The sequence below is a fragment of the Pterocles gutturalis genome, unplaced genomic scaffold (genome assembly GCF_000699245.1).
Source record: "Pterocles gutturalis isolate BGI_N339 unplaced genomic scaffold, ASM69924v1 scaffold22211, whole genome shotgun sequence".
In the NCBI taxonomy this organism is placed as follows: Eukaryota; Metazoa; Chordata; class Aves; order Pterocliformes; family Pteroclidae; genus Pterocles; species Pterocles gutturalis.
In genome coordinates, this window is record NW_010106080.1 from 37,649 (window position 1) to 62,343 (window position 24,695).

Genomic DNA, 24,695 nt, shown 5'->3' on the forward strand with positions numbered 1-24,695 from the left:
TTGTTCTTCTTAATGACGAGTGTGCAGATAACAATTCACGGCCCATACCATAGCAGTAGCAAAGTTGCAGTATGAGTTCTGTCTTCTGGTAGTTTTGTTTTTACTTTCACCTCCCATTTTTGAAACTTGATGGGTGACAAGATCAAAAAGGGCTTTTACTTCATGTGTCAGATTCTGCTTTCTTTACCATACGGGAGTTCAAAATATGCTCGGATTATGATGGTAGTCTCTACTGTCAGTCGATCATCATGGGGACTAAGCGCTGTGATCTCTCAAATACTAGTTTAACTATTAGCTCATGGTGAGGAGAACCAAAAGCTTCCCTTTGTTACAGGCTGCTGGCAGCACTACAGCATGAAGGCACAAAAGACCAATATAACCCGTTCCCTTGTAGCTTTGAGTCTCTCAGTTCTCTAGTGTTAGAAGATAAGATTAACATCTAAAAGTTTTCTTGCTTTTGAGTTCTTTCTAGTCTCCGTGGTGTTTAGTTTTGTGGTTTTTTTTTTTTCTTTGCTGCTCTCACAACTGGTTGAAAAGATGCTGTTTTCTACTTTTAGTGGGAGCAGAAATGGGTTTTGGCTCATTTTATAAAATCTGTTCAGGGCTCAAGATCTTGTCAGTTCTAGCTGAAAGTAACTGGTAGGTCCAAACGAGGGCCCGAAAGGAAGGGGTAGTATCTTTGATATTTGCAGGGCTTTGGGCCTTATTTCCACAGATCACCAGTTCTAAGCAACTTGAGTAAGAATTTATTTTGGTTTTTCCATGCTTCAGCTTAGAAATGTAAACCACTTTGTCCTGGTTTCAGCTGAAACAGAGTTAACTTTCTTCATAGTAGTTAGTGTGAGGCTATATTTTTTGATTTGTGCTGATAAGGTCAAACTACAACACAGTTTTAAAGCTTACCAGCTTAAGAGTATGCCAGGGTAGCTGGAGCAAATGTCTTGTAGAATCTTGTTGGATAGTTTAAAGTAGCAAGGCTAGGTTGAACCATTGCCTAATGCTTGATTTATGGTTAGTGCAGTAGTGACTAAAATGTTGGTTAGGTCATTGACTGTTTTTTCTCTGCAAAACAGTCAATTTACTTCATAAGAACAAGAAGTTAAATTTTACCTGCATGCAGTATGCATTTCTTTTTATATTTCCAGACGTTATGCTCAAGAAGTGGGGGAAGTGGGCATAAATCCTTAAAATAAGGGTTCTTTATGTTTTTGGGGTTTTTTTTTGCTGCAGGCCTAAAATAGAGAATTTGGAAATATGGTGAGAAATTGGAAATAACTTAGTGAAATATTTTGAGGATTTATATTAAGTTAAGGGGATACTTAAAATGTTAATGATGTGTTAAAGTTCGTCTGAATATTACTCTGTAATATTTCATGTGGAATGATTTTGAAGTATATGCATTTGATTGCAATTCCCATCAACTGCAGACTAGATTCAATCATGGCCATTAATCTTAACAACAAAATGGTAAATATGTGTTCTTTCCAAACTGTCTTATGCCTCTTCTAAACTTTATCTTTGTAGGTCCTTACTTACAAATTGTTTTTGAGCATTGTATGTATAATCTCTTTTCTTATAAATTTAAGAGGAATGATACTTCATTTTCTTTGCTAACACTTCTCTGCTTATTTCTCCTTTCGTTCGAGATGTTAACAGGCAACAAACCCCTGAACTCCAAAACAATTCAGAAACTTTTCAGACTGCAGCTGTTATGTTACTTATATTATTTCAAAGTGTGGGTCATTTATTTTTGTCTATAAATTTTCTTTTTGAATAATGAGAATCTTTGAATGTCAGCAGTTTTGTATAGTAAATTTGCCGGTATTTAAGAATAAAAGTTTGGTTTCCTTAGCAAATAATTACTTGGTATTTAAATTTCCACCAGATTTCTGTTGTTTGGGATAAAGGCCAGGAACGTCCTTTTCTTAAATTTCTGTTAAAATATCTGGAAACATTTTTAACCTGGTATGTGATACAGAATAAATCTAAAGTCAAAACTTCTTAAACCAAAGATTTGTCTGTCACATCATAGATGAAAGGCTGTCCTTTTTTATTATCTGATCTCTCTTTAGCCATCCTGGGATTACAGACTTGTAGTTTCTCAGTGATTTTGGGACTTGTGAACATGTGAATATCCCTAAGTGTGTGGACAAGAGAAAGCTGTTTGGTACAGGCTCTTGGGATTTACAAAAGACACTAAATTTTTTTTTACCGAAGATTCTGAAAGAAACTAAGAGAAAGATATGTGCCCTCTTGTAAACAGTTAACTAGTTAGAAGATGAGGAACAAAGATTCAATTTTGGTAGTAAATGGAATTCACCAGGAAAGCCCTGCAGGAGTTTGTACTGGGCCTCATGTTGCCTGACATCTGAAAAGCGGTGGATGAAGTGTGGTGAAGTTTGCTTGTGTTCTTGAGCTCCTTAAGGGCCAACTGAGAAGGGTTGCAGAAAGACCTTTCAAGGCAATGCATCAGGAGTGAGAGAAATACTTTAGACTTCGTAGAGAGTGATAGGCTCTGGGCTGACAGTTTCTTGCAAAGATGAGATCTTGACATTTTCTGGGAAAACTGCTTTGATAGTGCTTTCTTGATTTCCTACTGAGAATTGAGCGTCAAACCAAATTTCAGACATGGTTAGGAATAAAGAGCAGAAATGAAAACATCAGGTAAAAATCCGTGTACATCCCTCCATCATAAACAGTGAGTATAATTTTGCCTCCTACATCAGAAGAAAGTTATATAAATCAAAGAAGAACAGGGAAAGATGGTAAGAGTGGTCAAACATATGGAATTGCTTCTGTATAAAGAATGAATTATTCTTTAACGTGGAGAAGAAAATGAGGAGGTGTATGATCTAGGTCTGTGTAGTCATCAGCAGTATATGGAAATGTCAGAGCAGAATGACAAGAAATGAATTATTCCAAGAACTGAAAAATTGTCAGATACTAGGTTCAAATTAAACATGATGCTCATTTAAGCTGTGAAATGCCATAGCACAGGACATGGAATACTAAAAGCTTATAGTTTCAAAAATCTGAACAAACTAGCGATCAATATCTGGTTGAGAACTAGTAAACATAAAGGCGTCATCTCTGACTTCAGGAGTCCCTGAGTCCACTTTCCTTAAGCATGTGCTCCCAGATGAAGAGTTGTAAGACTAATAGATTCAGATTCTGCTCTGATAGTTTGACAGTCTTGATAGTCTAAAAAACAATACAAAATGCTTTGTGTCAAGGTAGAGACCACTTTCTGGTTAGCTTATGAATCATTCTTTGGAAGTTTGATTACCTTTTGAACAAACCAGGGATATGACTTTTTTCAGGATACAGGTAGATAGGCTTAGTTGTCATACTTGCTGTGATGCTTGTCTGATCTTGTGACCTGCCTTCCTGCCCTCAGTATTTTTTTCCTGAATCCTCAAAATTGAGGATGATGTTTCCAGATTTTTCACATTTCCAGCTGAAGAGGCTTGCCGAGACTTTGTATGCTCCTTGGTGAGTTTTGCTCTGGTTCTACAGTAGCAAAACTGAAGTTTTCCTCTCTTTTTTCCAGCACATAGTTGAGGGTAACTGAAATGACTGTCTGGTTTTAGTGTTTTGACTGTTGAAAGATAATTTTTTGTATTTTGACCTCATTTAATGTAGATGCTTTATGTCTGCTTATATAATTTGAGAGCCAGATGTACACTTATTGAGCTAGAAAACTTTGCACAAGAGTTGACAACATGGTGTGTTTGCTTCAAGAACCACTTGCCAGAGCTATAAAACGTACTGTTTTTTTAGTTTCATGTTGTTGACTTTCATAAATAGCTTCTGGTAGATGTTTTGGTAATGTATGTCAATAAATAGGAATTTGGCAGTTGTGTGTCCTAAGAATGAAGATTTCTCAGCTTGCATTCCCTTTTTCTGTTTGTTCTTGAGTATTTTACTGTCGCTAGTCTGAGGATAGCACTCAGAATGTCTCTCTTGGGAATCTGGAAGTTGCCTGTTGAAGTTTGATTAGTTCACTATAGGACACACTTCACAAATTAAAAAACAGTTTAAGGTGTTTTTAGCACCCTGCAGTTAACTTCAATTATTCCTCAATACTAGTCTTCACCAGTTTGTTTTTCTGTATGCTCAGTGTCTCTTCTAGTTATAATTTGACAGTAAAATGTTGCTTATGAAATTATACCTTCAAAAACTGTTTTGGTTTTTGTGTTTTGTGCATATAATTGTAATGATGGCTTGCTGTTCTCATATTTCTTTCTACTCCGAACTTCGTTAGTGAAGTAGCTGCAGATATTTCATATTCTAAGCAGTTGCCTCAAATGTTAGGTTTGGTGTTCCTGTTTAACCACTTATGGTAGACAAAATGATGTATTAGCTTTTGTTAAAGGAAGTCAGTTGTCTGTTTTCAGGTTATTGGTGTCAGACATCAGAAAAGGTTGCTTGCATTGAAGTTATCAGTATTTGGGAAGTCTGTTTCAATTTCATATTTTGAAATTCTTATACATATTTTAAATACATACACATTAAACCAACTTACTGTATTCCATTAAGTGATAGAGATTTCTGTAGTACTTTACGGTGTGGTAGATATACTCAGGCTGCCACTAAACCTCTTTGGCAGTTTCTGTTCCAAGTTATGGGAGATTCCCCCCAAATAAAGTGTCATGCGATGTTCCTGATGGTTTAATTGTTTTCCCTTAGTCTGGATGTGAGGTATGGTCTTGGAGCTGTGTAGCCCTATGTCAGACCACTAGGTTTTACAAGCTCCTTACAGACCATAGCTAGTTCACCTGTGGCTGAGCGAGATTATGGGCAGAGCAGACTTGTGCTTTGTATGTGTCAGCTCGTAGGATCATGCCCTTACATTTCTCCATGGTGTTTCTGAAAGTCTTATTGAGTATCTCACTTGGTCACACTCTTGCTGAGATCCTCTAAAATAGATGTCACAATTTGTCTTTAATGTGGAAGGTCTCTGTTTTTACAAGGGTGATTCATAGTGTATTTCATACTGAGATCAAAGGGATTTAAGGACACTTTGAAATCTGCACCATTTCATTTACAGGACATTTTACTTCATAAAACACTTCTTAAGCTGTTAGTGCTATTGGACTTGCACAGCTAAAATTAGACAAGCATGAAAAGACCAGTTGCTTCAAGCAGTGTTCTGTGGGAATGACTTGTATGTTGAGGAAATACCACTGGTAATGTGTGCTTTGTTTCAGTTGTTTGTATGCCTAAACTGAGTGCTTATCTTGTGTTTTTTAGCAGCACAGTGGAATGAAGTTTTCCATGAAAGGAACTCATAACCAAGGCAACAGCTACAGCCCCGTCAGCAGTGGAGGCATGAGGCAACCAGTTGGTAACCGAGGACACCACCAGTACAATCGTAATATATGGAGGAGAAAAAAACACAGAGACAGTTTGCCTATTAGTCTGAGCAGATAATGGCAGATGCCAAAATGACCTTCTCTGTTCAGACAAACTGAGTGCCACTCGACTTGAGGGATGGAGACCAGCGTCCAGCACATCGTTTCATTGGTGTTGCCAAATATCCGCAGCTGACTTCTTTGCATGTTTCTTTGTGTGGTGGTTCAGTCCATCTTCAAGAAGTAGTTGTGCTTATCTGTGAAGCCTTATTAAATGTGGAAGTTTGTTTTCTGCCTTCCCACAATGGTTCATACAGTGCCGAAGCAGCTCTGACAATAGAACTGCAAGGACATTTACAAATGCTGTGGCTTTTTTGCTGTGGCTACATCTGTTCCTTTGTGGGTTCTGTTTTCTTTTATTTTAGAAGTGAAGGAAACTTCAGCCCCTTGGAACTTCTTTTTCTTTGCAGCAAATCAAGTTGGGAATTCATAAACGTCAATTTGCTGCTCTCCTGGTTTTGTTTCAAAGTTCAGAACTTTTTGCTCTGTAAATATTGGAAGTATAATTTGTGCAATAACTTGGAATTTTTAATTTAATTTCATATTGTCACATAAGTTATATTTAAGGGGAAGAGGTTTTTTAATTTACAGATCCTTTCCCAGGTTGCATTATCTAAGTTGGGTTCATAGTTTTGGCAGGTTGTCTGAGCAGTGTTACAAACATGACCTTTGGTAATATTTGAGGCTTCTTGATTCACAATGAAAGTGCGATTTGGCTAACGGTTTTAAGAAGGTATTAAACTCCGAAGCATTTTGACCCTGTGTTTTTTAGCTCATTGTCTGGCCTCTATCAGTTGTCTTGCTCTACCAATGAGTTTTAATTTTATTCCTTTAACTAGACAACAAATCCAGCATTTGTAGTACCAGAAGTAAAACTTGAGAGGAAGAGGAAAAAGGTTGGTTCAAATCCTGATGTGAAATTAAAAAGCTGTGAACTACAATCTTTGATGCATTTTAGTAACGTAACCTGTTAATGTTTGGGTTCAAACAACATTATTCAACAGAGGTACCCGGCTTAAGGAATGTGGAGAAAGGAAATATGTTGATTCCATTAAGGAATCTGTATAGCAGTATGCATTAGTTCTGTTAAGAGCAAATATATAAAAAGTACTTCAGCTGCTCTAAGCGTTACGAGAAGTGTCTTTTAATGTATTGCAGGAGAGCACAGCCCAGTGTTGTACACAGTATGAGTGGCTGGCACTTAATTTACAGATGCATACAGGTATACTATGCAAGTGTGTATTGCCATGACAAACACTGTCTTTAACTTTTTGAAAAATGTACATCCTGCCTAACCCTGAGTTTTTAAAGCACCACAGTTGTCCTGGGAGTAGGTCACATCTCACGCCCTCTGGCTTCCTGTTTATTTTAATGAGAGTTCTTAAGCTATACAGAAAATACAGATCAGTTATCTAAGTCCACTAGCACAGAAAGCTGAAGAATCCTGTTAACAGGACATCGATACTGTATACAGATACAGAAGGTTTTAAATTGAATAAAATGAGATGTCAAGCATGAGGCTTTTTAATATACTGTATGCCTTTGAAGCAGTAGTTCACGTTATTACTGAATCTGTCAAACACAAACAGGTCCTTGAGGGGAGAGAGGGCAACATTCCAAAGTAGAGTAGCGCATATCTGTTTTGCAAAAAGTTTGTCTTAATGCTCCAGACTCATCACAATTAAAAAACCAAGTTTTAAAAATTGTGAGCTGATTCATAAGTAATATCTAAGGGCTGTTACATGAGCCTGTACTGCTTAGTCTTCACACACTAGCAATATTGAGCATAACTACATTAAAGAGCCTTCAAAGGCTTTAGTTGGTGTCTTATACTAGCGTCCATTTTGAAGCAAAACTCATTTGAAAAGTGGTATCATGTAACACTTCAGTCATGGTGAACCAAATAAATTGGCCTGGCTATCACTGTGGTTATGTGCTACAGGTTTAAAAAAATCATGTTTAAATTTTTTGTGTGGACAACTATGTGGAAGCTAAAATTGACATATTTTTATGTAAAGTTTTCTATTCTTTGATTTTTAATAAACTTTGGAGACCAGTCACTCTTCTGTACCTTTTTATGAGAAATTTAATGGATGAAGTAATACTTGACCTTACTTTGTTCTTTGACATACGCTTTGAACATCTGCTTTAAATTGTTCATGCCAGATGCCTTCAATGAGCTTGGAAGGTGGACGGATGATGTCTGCAAACATGTGACTTGTTTATAAATGAACACTGCTGTTGGTTTTCTAGTTGTGGATTTCATCCCTTGGTAATATGAGAGCAAACGAGTTGGAGGTAGTTCCCAACACTGTTCTTAAAAGAGGAGATTGGCTAACTGATCCCTTGGGATACCTTAACTTTCCACGTAATTTTTGACTCCCTCCCTGTAGTTTCTAACTTCATTTCAAAATCTTTGTCCACTTTTTAGCCTCCTCTAAACATGGGACGTACTTCATCTTTTTTGTTGATTTCTGTTAACCCTCTGAGAGGACTCTGAAATATCAAGAACTGATAATTTTGGAAATTGAATCTTTGGAAGACGTGGTGAACTGTAAGAGATGGAACTGAGGTATTTTTACTAGACAGTAATGTAGGGCTAGGAATTCAGAAGCAGGGAGGTCTCTGCTACTTGGTCAGTCTTTGTAAGTGTCCACTGGACAAAAAGAAGGAAGTGGTGGGAGGGGAAAATAAGCATTTAGTAATAGCTGTTATATTTTTTTTTCTGTCAAGGTCAACCAGTGGGACACAGCTGATGGAGAAATATATAATCACTGCAGACACAGAGATACAGTGCAGCAGCCAACTGTATCTTGGAACTGAAGTTCCAAGTCTTGGAACTTCAGTTTTCCTGGGCTCCACCTTTTCCCTTTTCCTGTCTGGATGATGATTTGGCTTTATTCCTCCAACAGATTCTGCCCAACTATTTGTCCTTGTTAGTAGTCTCCTGTTCATGCATTGGGAGTCTCACTGTGTTCCTTTGAACCATTGTTCTCTGATAATCTTGGATATCCCCCTGATTTGTCTCCCACCCCTACTGTTCTGTACACTCTTCATAGGCAAATTTAGCCCATGGACTTTAAATGTGGAAGGAAGAGATTGCAACCTGAATGAATGAATGGGACCCACAGAGTGTGTCCTAGAAAAGAGCTCTGTTCCCATCTGTTGCCGTTTCTAAGAGATGTCACTGATGGTGTTACATCGGACTTCTGTAACTCCATCCATGCCACGCACTGAGGCAGGGTAAGAAGACAGAAGTGTGACTCCTGGTACAATGTTGTTGGTTCACACAGGAATGGCTGTGGGACAGCATCTTGAGAAGTGGCATAGTAATAGTCTGCCACAGAGCAGTGTTGAAATATAGTGTACCTTCGAGCAATGTGAGCTCTTTATCAGTTGTGGGCAAAAAGAAAAGCTTAAATTGTGAATGCTAACGGGCAACAGACAACTGGGTGTATATGCTTTGGGGGTGAACATGTCAGCTACTTGCTGTCTGCTGCCAATATAGTGTGGTTGTAAATTCTGTAACACCTGGACTGGAACAAAGCTCTGTCCTGGATTCTTTGATTAAGACAGATGAGACAGAGGCACTGATTAGGTAGCTGATCGTGCCTTGCACTTATGCACATAGACTCTCTTGATCGCGGCTTGGAGTGTTCTGGAAAGTAGATGTGGTGCCAAAAAGGGAAATGGCCTTAGAAAGAAGGGAAACCTGAAAAGAAAGTAAATATCCTGCCTGGAGGAAAGATCCTGGAGATCAGGAGGATGCATGGAGGAAAACACCAGGGGATGCCCAGGGACCTTGACTGGTACTGCCTCAGATGGGTCACTGAGTATCTGTATAGCCTGAAGGAACATGGTTTTCTGCCTGACCTTCGCCCACCAGCAGCAAGCTTTTGGGCTGGGAAGGGAGTTAAGACCCTAGCAAATGTCATGCCTTGGGGGAGTGGATGAGTGTGTGAAATAATCAACTGGAATAAAAGCTCTCATCTTGTTGGTTTGTAAATAAACCCCAGTATTTAGACCTGGTACAGGTTGTTGTTTCTGTAATCACATGTGACAGAAAATGGTGTCAGAATGACAATACTGACCACTTACTGAAGCTGAGGCTCATGGCAAGAGGAGTGTTGCATCTTTAGATGACTTTAGGCTTTCTTTTCAACTGGGATATTAACCTGTTGTATTAAATTTGGTTTGGTGTTTTGTTTGTGTGTTTTTTTGGTGGTGGTGGTGGTGGTGGTTTTTTTTTTTTTTTTTACTTCCAACAGACGGTGTAAGTTTCAGTCCTGGAGGTGCCTTGCCTGTTCTGGATGACAGAAGTCCTTCATTTACTCTTGGCAATAGGAGATCACTTAAGGAAACCTATGGACAACTTATTTCTGCAAGAGACCTATTGAGCAAAATGTTTTTAGATTTTTAACCGAGGATAATTACTAGATCAGCCATATATTTCTGTTACAATTGATTAAGGTAATGGTCACAGACTACAGTTGTGTTTCAGTGTAAGGGTGATAGGGATGCCTCTTGTAGAACATCTTTGTACCTGAAACATGCAAAATTGCTGCCTAAAGCTCTGGTCACATTTCTTCCCCGTGTTATGCTACTGCAAAAGTTTTGGGCCAGAATGTTACGTATGGGAGAGCAGCCTTTCAGCCTCAAATCAACTAGGGTTTCTTCAGCCATTTGCTTTTTTAATAAACCTTTTTTATTGAAGGATTGTTGCATGAACATAAAATATGATGAATAGAGGGATTATGTATGCTCATACTGTTGATATACATGCCTTTATGCTTGAGATCAGGAAAATTTTCTGGTGTTGTATTGCTAATGGCCTTTGTGCCACTGCTTCTCATGTTAGGATTGTGGGTGCAAAGGGCATCTTGTCCGACCCAACTACTTTACCCACTGGTGTGATGTGTTTTTCTGCTGCGAATTCTTAGCTGTGCAGCAAGCTCTTTCCTGCTTGAGTGTCCTATGAGAGTTGAACAGTAGGTTGATTTATTGTCTTACTAGAAGATGGGTTCCAAATAAGTGCTGCTTCACTGACTCGTTTTTAAACCTAAACCAAGCAGTATTTAGGATCTTCTATTACAGGTTTTTCTGTGTGAGAGGATGAAAGCAGTGTTTAAACTGGAAGCCCGTAGCCATACCACTTTCTGTCAATGAAAACTTTGACACTAATCCTCTTGGGGATGTTCTGTTGAGAAAATCTTTGCAAGAAGATTCCTTGCTTCCTGCTTCTCTTTTCCAGAGAGGAAAAGCTGAATCTTCTGATGGGCTACATCCCCCTCTTCAGGATTACTGTTGGATGCATCTGGTTAATTTGAGGAGCCAAGATGAGCAGGTGAAATCTCACCTTTGTCAAGAGTTGTCTGTCCAGGTGATAACAACTTGAGTACCACTTACTATATAATCATGGACGAGATAATCAAATAATCTCTGTTCTCTCAGGGAAATTTCTTGGGAGACTGAGGATCAGAGAATAAGGTTAATCTATTAGTCGTTTGTATGCAGATGAACAGAGAAGAGTTGCAGTTCTCAGCTGCAAGTGCAATATTTGCTCTGCTGTCCTTATGACGACCTTGGGGGGAGCAAAGTCAGCCCAGTAAATGTTTGCCTGTCAGATTGAGAGGAAATGCTGCAGCTTCTGCCCAAGAGCAGGTCTGTCCAACAAGTTTTCTGATTAGTTCCTGATAACAGTTGAACAAAATGACTTGCCATTTCCTCCTGCTCCTCTGTCAAGAAGGAGTGATCAAGGAATGTAAAGTTATGTGAGTTACATGCACTGTGTGGATGTGAATGTTAGAAATCATGACTGGTTAAGCACTTGAATACAAATGCTCTAGAGTGATTGTGAAATTTCCATCTTTTGAAATTTTCAAACCCTGCCTGGACAAGGCTCCAAGCGACCTAACTTCAGAGTCAGTTCTGCTGGACCAGGAGGTTGGGTCACATGACCTCTGTAGGGCTCCTAATCTAAATTTTCTATGAATAACTATTTTTGGATTTGTCTTTATCTCTGTTGGGTTTATGTAGTGTTTTAATGAGGGCAGAAGTCAGGCAGGAATTGATCTTTTTTTTTTTTTTTTTCTTCTTCTTCTTTATCCTGCACTTGATAAAACATATCTGCAAATTGTAACAACAAGTTGAAACAGGTTAAGAACAGATTGACTTCTGAAGTTAGTAATCCCTGGAAATGCATGGTCCCCAAACATATATTACTAATCAAGAAGCAAATCAATAAATCAATAAACCTTCCTAAAATGCATTTTTATTTGTATTTTTCTGCATTATTATTGATAAACACATATGTTGTCTCCTCTGTTTTCAGTTTCAGTTGCATTTGCAATGATAACATGCTGCAGATGTGCGGGAGTAGTGGTTTGTGCAGGACATCAGCAAAATACTCCAAGATGCTAAGTCCTTCACCTTTTCTTCCTGATGAGTGTTGCATAGATTCATCATGGAAACTTTTGATAATAAAATCTATTCTGCAGTGCGGTAGTGGATAGATTACTTACACTGATACTGCCTGAAAGGTAGTAAAACAGCACTGATGGAGCTGGAAGCATCATAAAAATACTTTTTTAGAGGTAAAATTTGGAAGCTGCCCAAGTTTTACCTAAATAACTCTAGATCATACCTGTCTAGATCAGAGTTGTCCTTTACTTTGCATCAAGAAATCAGAGAGAGAATAATGTTCATCGGGAGTGGGTATATAGAAAAGGAAGTTTTCACAAAAAGGAAGCAAAATCTAAGAGCTTGATGATCTTAACTTGACATGTAAAATAACCATCCCAGCAGAATGGGAGTTGTGACATGCCAAGCTGCAGATCTGCTAATAAGGACTTAAAACCACCAGCAAAAAACTCTCTAGTGCTACTATAATGTATGCAGAACAGCTGCAGGATCCTTAAAATATTAGTACGGCTAAGAAATGGCAAAAGTCCATTATCTGGAGAACTCATATAAGTGTTTCATCTTTATTTCTGTGGGAAAGCAGAATAGGGCTAATTAGAAACTGAAGAAAAATTTAACACTAATTTATCCAGTGTTTTGTAATGCCTAGCCCAGCGTTGCTGCTATTAAGTTTTTTTTTAAATACGATCAGTAAGGTGTATGATACGGTTCAGTGCCACGTGGTGAACGAACCAGGGTTTTCCCTTCTACTTAACCAGAGTGGAATCAATAGGTGGCGCTCAGTGCAAATTTTTGGGCCAAGGTGGTGCAGTTTGAAGATTAACTTCGGAAACAGATTGTTTTGGCTGTGTTTGCTAATGATTGTGACACAAGAATGCCACCCACTGCCTGGATTTGCTGATGTGAAAACTGTGGGAAGTGGGGATGCACAGTGTTAGTTTTGTAGAACTGAGTATTAGAGATGGGATGAAATACAAAGGATAAGGCTGGAAATTGAGAATTCATAGCTACTTCCATAAGCAGTGAAAGCTTATGGGTTAGAAATTATAAAGAGGACAGAGACCTGGGCATATTTGTTGACAGTGTGACTGAATTCATCAACCTGTCTCGTAAAGATGATGTGTGAACCTAAGACATATCAGATGAAATATTTCCAGTAGTGTTAATGATTTTCTTGTATTACAAGTCCAGAGTTTTACTGGTTAAATTCCCCCTCATTTCAGGAGGAATAAAAAAAAGAGATAAAAAGAAAAAAGTGTAATCCTCTTTTTTTTCTTTATTCAGTCATGGCTGGAGCTACAAACTCAGGTTTAAAGAATCTGACAGCTGAGGATGTACATCATCTGGAGATTCATCAAAGCTCAAGTTAGCTTTTATGATGTCATGTCAAAATGATGTGAAGTACTATGGATGACACATACCATCACTCAGCTTTTTGCATCAGTTTGCACTGTTCTTGTATTGACAAACTTTTAATCTTTGGCTTTAGTGTAGGAATGACTTGCCTCCTGGGGATGCTCAACATACTCATTTCAGATCTACGGATGACAAGTAGAAGATCTGACTGGATGTAATCAGTCTAGGGAACGTGGTATGACTGAGGTAGCCAGCCCTCCTTGTCAGTTTTGGTGGAGAAATGCATGTGGTTTTACTCTGGGTTTCCTGTCAGATGCTTTTGTGGTATCTGGAAAAAAAAAGGCATGCAACATCTCAGATGCCTCCAATAATCCTGAGTGCTTCAGTTGATAAAATGGGATGGGAATTTCATTATACCCTTTGACTTAGCCTGGCATCCAAGACCTAGCTCAATCCTTGATGGTTCTTGCTTCCTATTCCTTTTTGTTGACCTACTGATACAGGTAAGTCCAAACTAAAATGTGTGGAAGAGGAGGGGTGGAGAGTCATCTGAAATTGTGAGGCATGTAATCCTGGAGGCATGAAAGCTATTTAAATTCTCATTGCATTGCTCCTGGCTGTCTGTCCAACACCTTACAGGGTGTTGGCTTGAAAAAAAGGCTAATTCATCAATGAGAAGGGTCCTCCCTTGGGGAAGGACAGATCTACCTCAGGATTGTTGTGTCTAAATGGAATAAATTTCTCTGTCCCTTCCCCAAGTTCCTCTCCCATCTACTTGTACAGTCACATCTTAGTGATCTGAAAGAACTTTCTTCTCCGCTATTTTAACTTGGTATGGATAGTCTAGACTGTCCCAAAGGGGAGAAATATCTCCACTAAGCTGATTTTATCTGTTAGTTGCTCTACAATATTCTTAATATCAATGTTCTTAGATTTATGAAAGACATAGTTGTTTTTTACCTCTGTATACTCCCTGCAGCTCTAAATTTTATGCTTAAAAAAATCCATCATGAACGTGCCCTCATATTATGCCATGGTCTTACAGCTTTATACAACAGAATTTTTGGTGGTTGTTACTCATCTCCTGGAAAGAGTCAAGGTTCAGGACTTAATGACAAATGTGACTGTATTGGAGCTTTTTCCTTGCCACTTTCCTACTTTCAGTCCTTTCAATTGTCTGATGAAGCTTTCTCCAAAGTATGTTTTGGATTAGGAAATTTATTTATTGTTTTTTTTTCTCAGAGCAGATACTTCCAAGCCAGAGGAATTTTTGAAGTCCTCTTGACATCTAGGAGATGCTCATGGCACTAGACCTTAGTCCCAATACTGTACCTACAGCAAAGAGGATGTTGGGACCAGCTCTGACTATGCAGTTGTCATTCAAGCTGATGGAGCACATTAGCTCATGTTAAAGCTCTGCTACATGATCACGCTGCGATCACAAGATGCACCTTGGTGATCAGAGTGCACTCCATCATGGAGGTTTGCTCAGAACTGTCTCCATCTCTGATGTGTTCAGAATGGCTAGATGGGATCTCCATTCGTACCTTCACCAAACGTTATGGAACTGTTGAGACATTCAAGTGTGTAGTGGCATTTTGCAAAGCAGTGCTAAGATCGTTATTTGCTTGGAAGACTCAGAAAAGCCTCTAGACACACTAGGATGCAGGATGCTGTCTGGCGTGTGCAACAGTATAAAACACCCATGTCAACCAAGGCTCAAAGAAAGAAAAGGCTAATAAACAGTTCTCAAAATGAGCCACTTGTTCATCTCACAGCTATCTTCTCTTTTTTCCTGTAGCTCCTTATCTTTTGTAGGAACTGAAAACCTGTGCTTTCTGGCTCTCATGAACTCCTGAGAGGAGAGAGGACTGTGGGGGAGGAAGGGCAGGGAAGCATCTGAGATTATGAGGACTGTAATTCCCTAGGCATGAATGCTATGTAAATTATCAAGGCAAAAGGTGCTGTTCATCATACATTTAAATTTCAGAGACCCTTCTGATGCACATGAGGTAGAAATTGCTCAGTGGGATCTTTCTAAAGATGTTTTATGAAAAGAATTTAAGTGAACATTAATTTTTTCAGCATTGTTTAAGCAGATTGCTGTCAGTAGTTACTTTGCAATTGGCTTATCCTTATTTCTTTCTAGGTAAGCATTGAATCTGGAGAAAAAAGAGCTTTTTTCTTGTGAATTTTGGGGAGGGGTTTTTTTGTTTTAAGTGAAAGTCCCCATGTAGTCCTGGAACTGAATGTTGCTCATCTAGCGATAAGACTTTACATTGACTCAAATATAGGAATTTTTTTTTTTTTTTTACTTATCTCCTGACAGGGTGTTACAAGATTTTCTGCTGTTAATAAGGTAAAGGAAATTTGCTAAATTCAATTTGCCTTGACTGCAGAGAGGGTGTGCTCTTGCACTGCTGTTATGTCTGTTTGCAGGAAAAAACGAGTTCACCTGCTCCTGGCTTGGCAGTGGGGCTACCTTGATTGAAAAACCTTTCCTGAGGCACAGGATAGCTTTAAACGTAATTTCGTTTCATACTGATAATACTCAGAACACTTTATTTGTTATAAGTAATAGATCACTGACCAAGGTCATTGATTTTCTATTGGAATTGTACCTGGGAAACCCTACATTCGATTTGCGCTGTGCTGCTGTACCACTAGCATAATATTTCATACTTACAGACGTTAAATTGTTGTTTCCTTCTTAGGGGTCTTTCAGTCCCTTAACTATGCAAATCTAGCTCAGGTGCATGAGCTCCTAATTGTTTTAGCATGCAGAAGAGATTATTTTTTTTATTCCTAAATCCTCTTGAGAATGGAACTGGGATACTGACAGGTTTTATCTAGCTATCCTGAAATGGCCTTTTTTTTGTTGTTTTTTTTTTTTTTTTTTTTTTTTTCTCCCTTCAAGTTTAAAATGTCAGCTGAGTATATGCAGCATGGATGTAAAAGACACTCTTGAAAATAGCCTCAAGCATCATCCAGAGTGGGGATTCTTCATTTTGTGCAAACAGTTTCTAAGGTTCCTTGTGTTATCCAGCTTTAGTTCAGTGATCAATTTACCATTAACACTGTTTTCTAAAGGTTAAAGAGTTGATAGCATGAAACCTTTAGTCGGTAATGTGATATCAGCAACCACCATGGCAAAGGAGTTTGTGTTCACTAAATGTGCATGGGGAAGCATAAGACTTCTAATGTAAAGCAAAGGCATGTGCAAGCCAGAACTTAATTCAATTCTTCTGTGCAGTCCAGGCTGCATGCAGGGATCCTGTGCTGCCATTAGTTTAATAGTTAATTTTGTGCTTTTAAAGAGGAATTAGAATCGCAAGTGAAGCAGGCTGAATCAGTAGACCTTGTATTTTTATAAGCTCTTATGCTGTATTAAAGAACTTCTAAGCACAACTATATTTGTTCACAATGTTCTTTTCCTGCCCCAGAATTACAGTTGTTTCACTCTGTCTTTGGGCGTTGGTTTTAAATTTGTCCCTCCCAAGCTTTTCTTTCCTATCTTCCTCCTCTCTTCTTCCTGGAAGGTACTGGAGGTAAAGGTACTAACATCTGCTTCTCATCTTTTATCTTTTTTCTGGGGTACTGCCTCTGTTTATACTAACAGTCAGTAAGAGCATCTAAGACTTTCATTGTCTTGTGTTTATATTGGCACTGTAAGAAATGTGTGGTTTTATAGAGCTTCTTGGTTTTCACTGTCAGAAGTAAGCATTTGTTCTACTGCAGCAGAAAGGCCTTCAATTTTCCTCCAAAAGATCTTTCCTAGGCCTGTTTCTCTCTCCAGATACTTCCCAGGCTGTATAATGAGTAGTCCTTCAGAAAAAAATCATGATTTGTCACGACTATCTATCAAACCTTTTGTGTTTTGCCAAACCTTTGTCTGCTGGAGGTTCATCAAGTATTTTAGATTTCTGGTTTGGGATTTTATTTCCTGCTGTGAATTCAACATACATTTTAAAAAATCTTTCAGCAGTGCAGCCTAGCCCATATGTCTTTGTTTCTGCATAAATTGCTTCCACATAGCTGTCAGCCACTACATGCGTGCCCTGATTCAGATTAATTTAAGAATCCGAGCCATCTATTCAAAGTGTGGGCTGATTCGGAGATGTTGAGAGTACTGTCCTGTATAGTTTCTATATAAGACTACATAGAACACATAGATTAGGACTTTTCACCTTTGAAAAAAGTTGAGATGGATATGACAAACGTCTAAAATACCAGGTGAGGGAATAGTTGACAGTCTTTGACAGTCTGTTCTAATAACAGTTGCACACCAGCAAACAAATCGTGCAGGTGCAGGTTGAAAGCAAGCAAAGCAAATGGTTTTCATAACTCCTGGTTAAGATGCAGAATTTCTTCCTGAAAGATTTTGCATGTGAAATCTTCTTTGAATTTGGAAAGCAGTTGCACAAATCCCAAGAAAAGAAACCCCTGCAGGGCTATTAAATGTGAGATAACACCTCTGGATGTAGCAACCAGAGCTGCAAAGGGGTTGATTTGAAAAGGGGAGCTATGTGCTCCAGATGGAGACATCTCTCTCCTGTTACATCTCTTTTCATCCCCCTCAGAGGCAGGCAGCAGTTTCCAGAGCTTTGGCATGCTTTAGGGGGAGGTAAGCCGTCTGCGGATAAGCTGAGAGTGGTTTGTGTGCAGGAAGAAAGCGATAGAAGAGAAAAGAAAGTTTCTGCAATGAAAAGGATCTGGAAGAGGCATAATAAGATGTAATTAAAGAAAATTTCATTAAAGGGGCTGGTGATGCTGGCTTCTCCAACTGCACATGAGACTGGAGAGCAGTAAGGGGCTTTAGAGCGAGGAGAAAATGAAGAGTGTGCTAATTGCACACAGGTACTGGAGAGGGGGAGTGAAGGGAGAGATTGGTGCAACCTGTGGCAGGTGAGGGAAAAGAGGAAGAATAAAAGAAGAGAGAAAGTTTGCAGCCATTTACGGGGCCTTACTACTTTCTTTGTCCATTGTGATGCTCTGCACTACTTACCATGTAATACCATGTAGTATTGGAGCCTCTAGTTATTGTTGTCTCTTCTGCCATCTGCCACTTCTCTGATTTATCTCAGCCTGTCACCATCACCACTTGGTTGTGTGGCCGATGCTGTTTCTAGTATGGCTCTGCTCCTGCCCACACATGGGATTCAGGCCAGTGGAGTCTGTGGTAAATATTTGTAAGACTAATGTACTTATATATGAAATCAAGCTTTCTCTAATGTGTAGAAGCCTCTTTTGTATGTAATCTGCACCTTATTATTTCAGTGTTCCACTGATTATTTTAATTGCAACACATTTCTGAGTGTTGTCTATCAGGTCTGCCCTCTGCTTTGGACTATTGGCAGTTCTGGTTGGATAGAGGTTAGGGCAGCCTGAGAGTTGCCATAATGTGTGTGGGAATCCCTTGGTCATGCTTTTAAAGAGGTTTTTTAAACTAGATACATCCTCTCTCTGTATTTAATCCATGCAGCACAGTGTTTACTAGAGGTATACAGGAATACTCTTATTCCCTGTACTTAACAATGTGTAAGACTGAAACACTTTCCTTCCTGAAAATCCAATGATTTCACATGCAGGGAGTTACTCCATTTTCACTTCATTATTAATCCATTTATACATGGACTTTGGGAGATGAAATCTAGAATCATAGAGTGGCTTGGGTTGAAAGGGACCTTCAATATAATCTAGTTCCAACTCCCCTGCCATGGGCAGGCACCCCTTCTACCAGACCAGGTTGCTCAAAGCCTCATCTAGCCTGGCCTTGAACACCTCCAGGAATGGGGCATCCACAGCTTCTCTGGGAAACATGTGCCAGTGCCTCACCATCCTCCCAGTAAAGAATTTCTTCCTAATATCTCATCTAAATATACCCTCTTTCATCTTAAAGCTATTACACCTTGTCTTGTCACTACACTCCCTGATAGAGTCCATCCCTATCTCTTCCATAGGCCCCCTTTAGGTACTGGAAGGCCAATATAAGGTCTCCCCAGAGCCTTGTCTTCTCCAGGCTGAACAACCCCAACTCTCTCAGCCTGTCTTCATAGGGGATGTGCTCCAGTCCTCTGATTAATTTTGTGGCTCTCCTCTGGCCTCTCTCCAACAGGTCTAGGTCTTTTTTCTGTTGAGGGCTCCAGAGCTGGATGCAGTACTCCACGTGGGGTGTCACGAGAGCAGAGTAGACGAGGAGAATCACCTCCTTCGACCTGCTGATAATGGTTCTTTTGATGCAGCCCAGGACATGGTTGGCTTTCTGGGCTGCAAGTGCCCATTGCTGGCTTATGTTCAGCTTCTCATCAACCACCACCCCCAAGTCCTCTTCAGCACTGCTCTGAATCTGTTCTCTGCCCAGCCTGTATTTGTGCTTGGGGTTGCCCCAACCCAGGTGCAGGGCCTTGCACTTGGCCTTGTTGAACTTCATGAGGTTTACATTGGCCCACCTCTCAAGCCTGTCAAGGTCCCTCTGGGTGGCATCCCTTCCCTCTAGCATGTCAACTGCACCACACAGCTTGATGTCATCGGCAAACTTGCTGAGGGCATACTAAATCCCACTGTCCATGTCTCCCACAAAAATGTTAAACATTGGTTCCAATACTGATCCCTGGGGAATGCCACTCATCCTTGGTCTCCACTTGGACACTGAGACATTGACCACAACTCTTTGGGTGTGACCATCCAGCCAATTCCTTATCCACTGTGTGGTCTAACTGTCAAATCCATGGGTCTCCAATTTTGAGACAAGAATGTTGTGTGGGACAGTGTCGCATGCTTTGCAAAAGTTCAGGTAGATGATGCCAGTTGTTCTTCCTTATCCACCAATGCTGTAGCCTCATCGAAGAAGGACAGTAAAATTGTCAGGCATGTTTTTCTCTTGGTGAAGCCACATTGGCTGTCACCAATCACCTCTCTGTTTTCCATGTGCTTCAGCAGAATCTCCAGGAGGATCTGCTCCAGGATCTTGCCAGGCACAGAGGAGAGACTGACTGGCCTGTAGTTCCCCAGGTCTTCCTTTTTTCCTTTCTTAAAAATGGGGGTTATATTTCCCCTTTTCCAGTCACCAGGAATTTCCACAGACTGTCACAACTTCTCAAATGTGATGGATAGTGGCTTAGCAACTATGTTTTCCAGTTCCCTCAGGACCCACGGATGTATCTCATCTGGTCCCATGGAGTTGTGCACCTTCAGGTTCCTTAGGTGGTCTCGCACGTGATTTTCTCCTACCACGGGTGGTTCTTCATTCTCCCAGTCCCTGCTTTTGGCTTCAGTGATTTTGGCGGTGTGGCTTGAGCCCTTTTCAGTGAACACTGAGGCAAAAAAAGCCATTGAGTATCTCAGCCGTCTCCATATCCTGAGTAACCATCTCTCTTGTTTCCCTCCCGAGAGGGCCCACAGTTTCCCTAGTCTTCCTGCTCTCTTGTTTCCCTCCCGAGAGGGCCCGCAGTTTCCCTAGTCTTCCTTTTACCCCCGACAAACCTGTAGAAGCTTTTGTTGTTGCCCTTCATGTCACTGGCCAGATTTGATTCTATGAGGACTTCAGCTTTCCTAACCTGATCCCTAGCCACTCAGACAATTTCTCTGTATTCATCCCAGGCTACCTGTCCTTGCTTCCACCCTCTATAGGCCTCTTTTTTGAGTTTAAGTTTATCCAGGATTTCCTTGTTCATCCATGCAGGCCTCCTGGCATTTTTGCCTGCCTTCCTCTTTGTTGGGCTGTATAGGTCCTGAGCCTGGAGGAGGTGATCCTTGAATATTACCCAGCTTTCTTGGGCCCCCCTTCCCTTCAGGGCTTTATCCCATGGTGCTCCATTGAGCAGATCCCTGAGGAAGTCAAAGTCTGCTCTCTTGAAGTCCAGGGTAGTTAGTTTGATACGCAACCTCCTCACTGCCCTAAAGATGTTGAATTCCACCATTTCGTGGTCACTACAGCCAAGGCTTCCCTTCAGTTTCACATTCCCTACCAGCTCTTCCTTGTTGGTGAGAACAAAGTTGAGCATAGCACATCTCCTCGTTGGTTTCTCTGTCACTTGGAGAAGGAAGTTATCATCAACACACTCCAAAAACCTTCTGGATTGACTAGATGTCTAGATGACTTTTATTGATTCATTATAAAAATATTTAGTATGTTCCTCTATGGAAAGAAAAAATAGATCAGGCAGACTGTATAATGCATCATCACAGTAATTCTTTTCCCCTTAGCTGAAGCCCAGTATTACTTTGTTTTCTGTGGGGATGCTTCCTCTATTGGTGCATGTCAGAATACCACTGTGGAATTAACAGATTTACAGCAGCTAAGAAAGTGGTCTCAAGAGTTTTAATAAAATGGAAGATTTAACATTGTTGTGGTTCGACCTAGCTAGCAGCAAAAAAGACCACGCAGCCACTCTCTTATCCTCTACTTTCCCAGGGATGGTGGAGAGAATTAAAGTGGTAAAGGGAAAAGAGACTCGAGGGTTGAGATAAGAACAATTTAATAACTAAAATACAATATAGTTGAAAATAATAATGATAATAATAGTAACAATAACATATAAATGTGCAAATATCCAAATGAGTGATACACAGCACAACTGCTCACCACCTGATGGCCAAGCCTCGGTCTCTTCTCAGCTAATGATCCCAGAGTCAGAAGAGTCCCCAAACCACAATTCTGGAAAAGAGAAGAGACTGAGAGCTGACAGAGAGAGAGCGCTTCCAGATAGATCCTCATCTGTATACTGGGCATGACGTGCATGATATGGAACAGACCATTGGCCAATTTGGGTTTCAGTCCTAAACCCAAGGTCTAATCCTAAACCAGTAATTATGGGCTATGCTACCTCCCAGCTTCTCCTGCACCTGCAGACAGTGGCACAGCAGAGAAGCTGCAAAGTCCTTGACTGTCCTGGCAACAACTACAAACATCAGCGTGTTATCAGCCTTCTCCTCAGCACAAATCCAAAACAGCCTCTTACTAGCTACTATGAAGAAAGCTAACTCTGTCCCAGACAAAACCAGGACAAACATTTGTAAAATGTCTTGAGAAGTGCAAAATACTGAAATAATTAATAAATACTTATAAAAATATGAAAGGGTGATATTAAGATGCAAATGTCAGCATCTTCAGTGGTTGATAAATAGACTGTGTAGAAGCTGAATTCTGCATCTTTCCCTCCTCAAGTACACTGCTAGGATTTGGTGTCCTGTACTAGGCTGCTAACATTCATGTGACTTAGAGTAACTCGGTCATCTTCCTGATATTCACCCCTTTCAAGCGTGATTGAAGTTTGCCAACAGAGTCAAATCTTCTAATAGAAGACACACAGATGGCACAGCTAGAAAATGAAATTGTATAAGCTTAAATTTCTTAGGAAACCTACCTAAAAATATGGTCTTTGAGACCTATTCATCAGTCTTGCATCCCAGTGAACTATGGTTTTTCACGTGTGATAGATATCAAGATCTGGAAGCAGAGAACATTTTGATTAAATTTGTCTTCTTTGTTGTCGCAGGTACATTCGATGTATTCTTAGAATGTAAATCCTGCTGCTAATTAGGTTGTTCAGCATTTGAGGTGATAGTCTTAAAAAACAGCTCACCTCAGGGAGTCCCAGAAAGTAAAATGTCCATACGAAGGATTGTAATTTACCAGGAATAACTACAGTATATCCATTCAGTGGAAACAATTGAAGCTATTTTCATTTTTTATAAGTTATTTTCAGTTTGCAAAAGTTACTTTTATTCTCAAAAACTGAAAAACAGTTATTCTGAAAAAATCAAATATCGATGATTTAGATTGAGTTGAACAATGCAGTATAAAATTGTTCAAGCTGATCTCTGTTTGCTTCATGTTCCATTTTTAGCAAAAACAGGAGAACAATGAATAGATGTCATAACATCTGTGCAGAAGCAACATGCTCAAAGGCCTAGTCAAATACAAATCTTATCTAATGAGTTTGACTTTTATATCTGAAGAAAACAAAACCCATTAGAAGCAGGCTGGTTTATGAGCAGCAGGTCTAAAGAATTTAGCTCTCTTTTATTTTTATTGTTTCTGTCTCCTACCCTTAGTCCCAGTGCTTCATTTGTCTTCTGTGATACTACTACTGGGCAGAAGCCTGTAACATGGAGCTGTAGTTTTCTTGTTGACCATTGCCATAGGAATGGCATACTCTCTGCATTACACCTGTGCTGTGATGTCAGGGCACTCGTGTTCTCATGCTTCCCCTTCACCTAGCTGTGGTTTTTTGGGGAAAGCTATAGAAAGTGAGTTACCTCAGAGATTATGCAGTGTGTACTCTACAAGGAGCGTCTGAGGGAGTTGGGCTGGCTCACCATGGAGGAGAGAAGGGTTCAGGGGTACCTGGTGGGCTTCTAGGACTGACAAGGAGATTATTAAGAAGGTGGAGCCAGGCTCTTCACAGTGGTGCCTGGTGGGATGATGCAGTGGGTTGAGCCTGGATGGACACCAGGTGCCCACCAAGCAGCTCTATCACTCCCCTCCTCAACAGGACAGGGGAGAGAAAACACAACAAAAGGCTCATGGGTCAAGATAAAGACAGAGAGACCACTCAGCAATTACCATCATGGGCAAAACAGACTCAACTTGGGCAAATTAGTTTCATTTATTACTGGCCAAAATCAGACTAGGATGTTACCTCTCCCAGTTACTATTGTTATCTCAAACTCCTCATGCCCCATGTTGGATGCCAAAAAGGACTGTGGTGGGTTGACCTTGTCTGGATGTCAGGTGCCCACCAAGCTGCTCTATCACTCTCCTCCTCCGCGGGACAGGGCAGGGAGAAAATAAGATAGTGTGATGGGTTTACCCTTGGCTGGGAGACAACCTCACACAGCCACTCACTCCAGTATTGTTAGTGGGTGAGAATATGATGGTGGTACACTCTGTAGAACCTTCCCGCCACATGGGCTGTGTGCACTGGACTTCATCTGGATCTTCAGGTAACTGTGGGTTTCTCGGGTCATAATAGATCACCTCCCGCACAGCCACCTCCCTCAGGTACTGGATAGCACTCTCCATGTTGACCCACTTGCCTGGATTACATACAATCTCTTCCTTGTGGGAATACCTTTGCCTCACAGCTTCTAGGAGCCATCTCCAGAGGCTGTAAGCTCCTTGGTCTTATCCAATTGCTTTATCAATGCCTCCTTCCTTAGCAAGGGATGCCAGCTGTTTGTCTCCTTTACCCTCCAGATCCAGGCTACTGGCTCCACTGTCGCAGCATCTAAGCAGCCAGGTGACAATGGTCTCACATTTATTACAGCCATAACCTTTTTGGATGTGGGAGAACATTGGGGACACAGCCTTGATGCTGTGTGAACACTGCTCAGCAGTAGCCAAAACGCTGGTGTGTTACCAACACCTTTCCAGCTACCAATGCAACACACAGCACTATAAGGGCTGCTATGGCAAAAATTAACTCTGTCTCAGATAGACCCAATACATATAAGAGCCAACAGGTATCAACTGAAACATGAGATGTTCTGACTGGTTGTAAG

The 24,695-nt window shown here is 40.3% G+C and overlaps 1 protein-coding gene across 2 annotated transcripts in view; it reads left to right on the forward strand.

The window, feature by feature from the left end:
- PAPD7 (PAP associated domain containing 7) overlaps window positions 1-7,471 on the forward strand; it is a 42,633-nt gene extending 35,162 nt beyond the window's left edge. The window contains exon 10 of one of the 2 annotated variants that reach the window (XM_010087658.1): window positions 5,254-7,471. In XM_010087658.1, coding sequence (XP_010085960.1) covers window positions 5,254-5,433 — 180 coding nt within the window. In that variant the 3' untranslated portion in view covers window positions 5,434-7,471. The remainder of the gene's footprint in view (window positions 1-5,253) is intronic. The other variant, XM_010087657.1, reaches the window with a different exon arrangement.
- The last annotated feature ends 17,224 nt before the right edge of the window (window positions 7,472-24,695 follow it).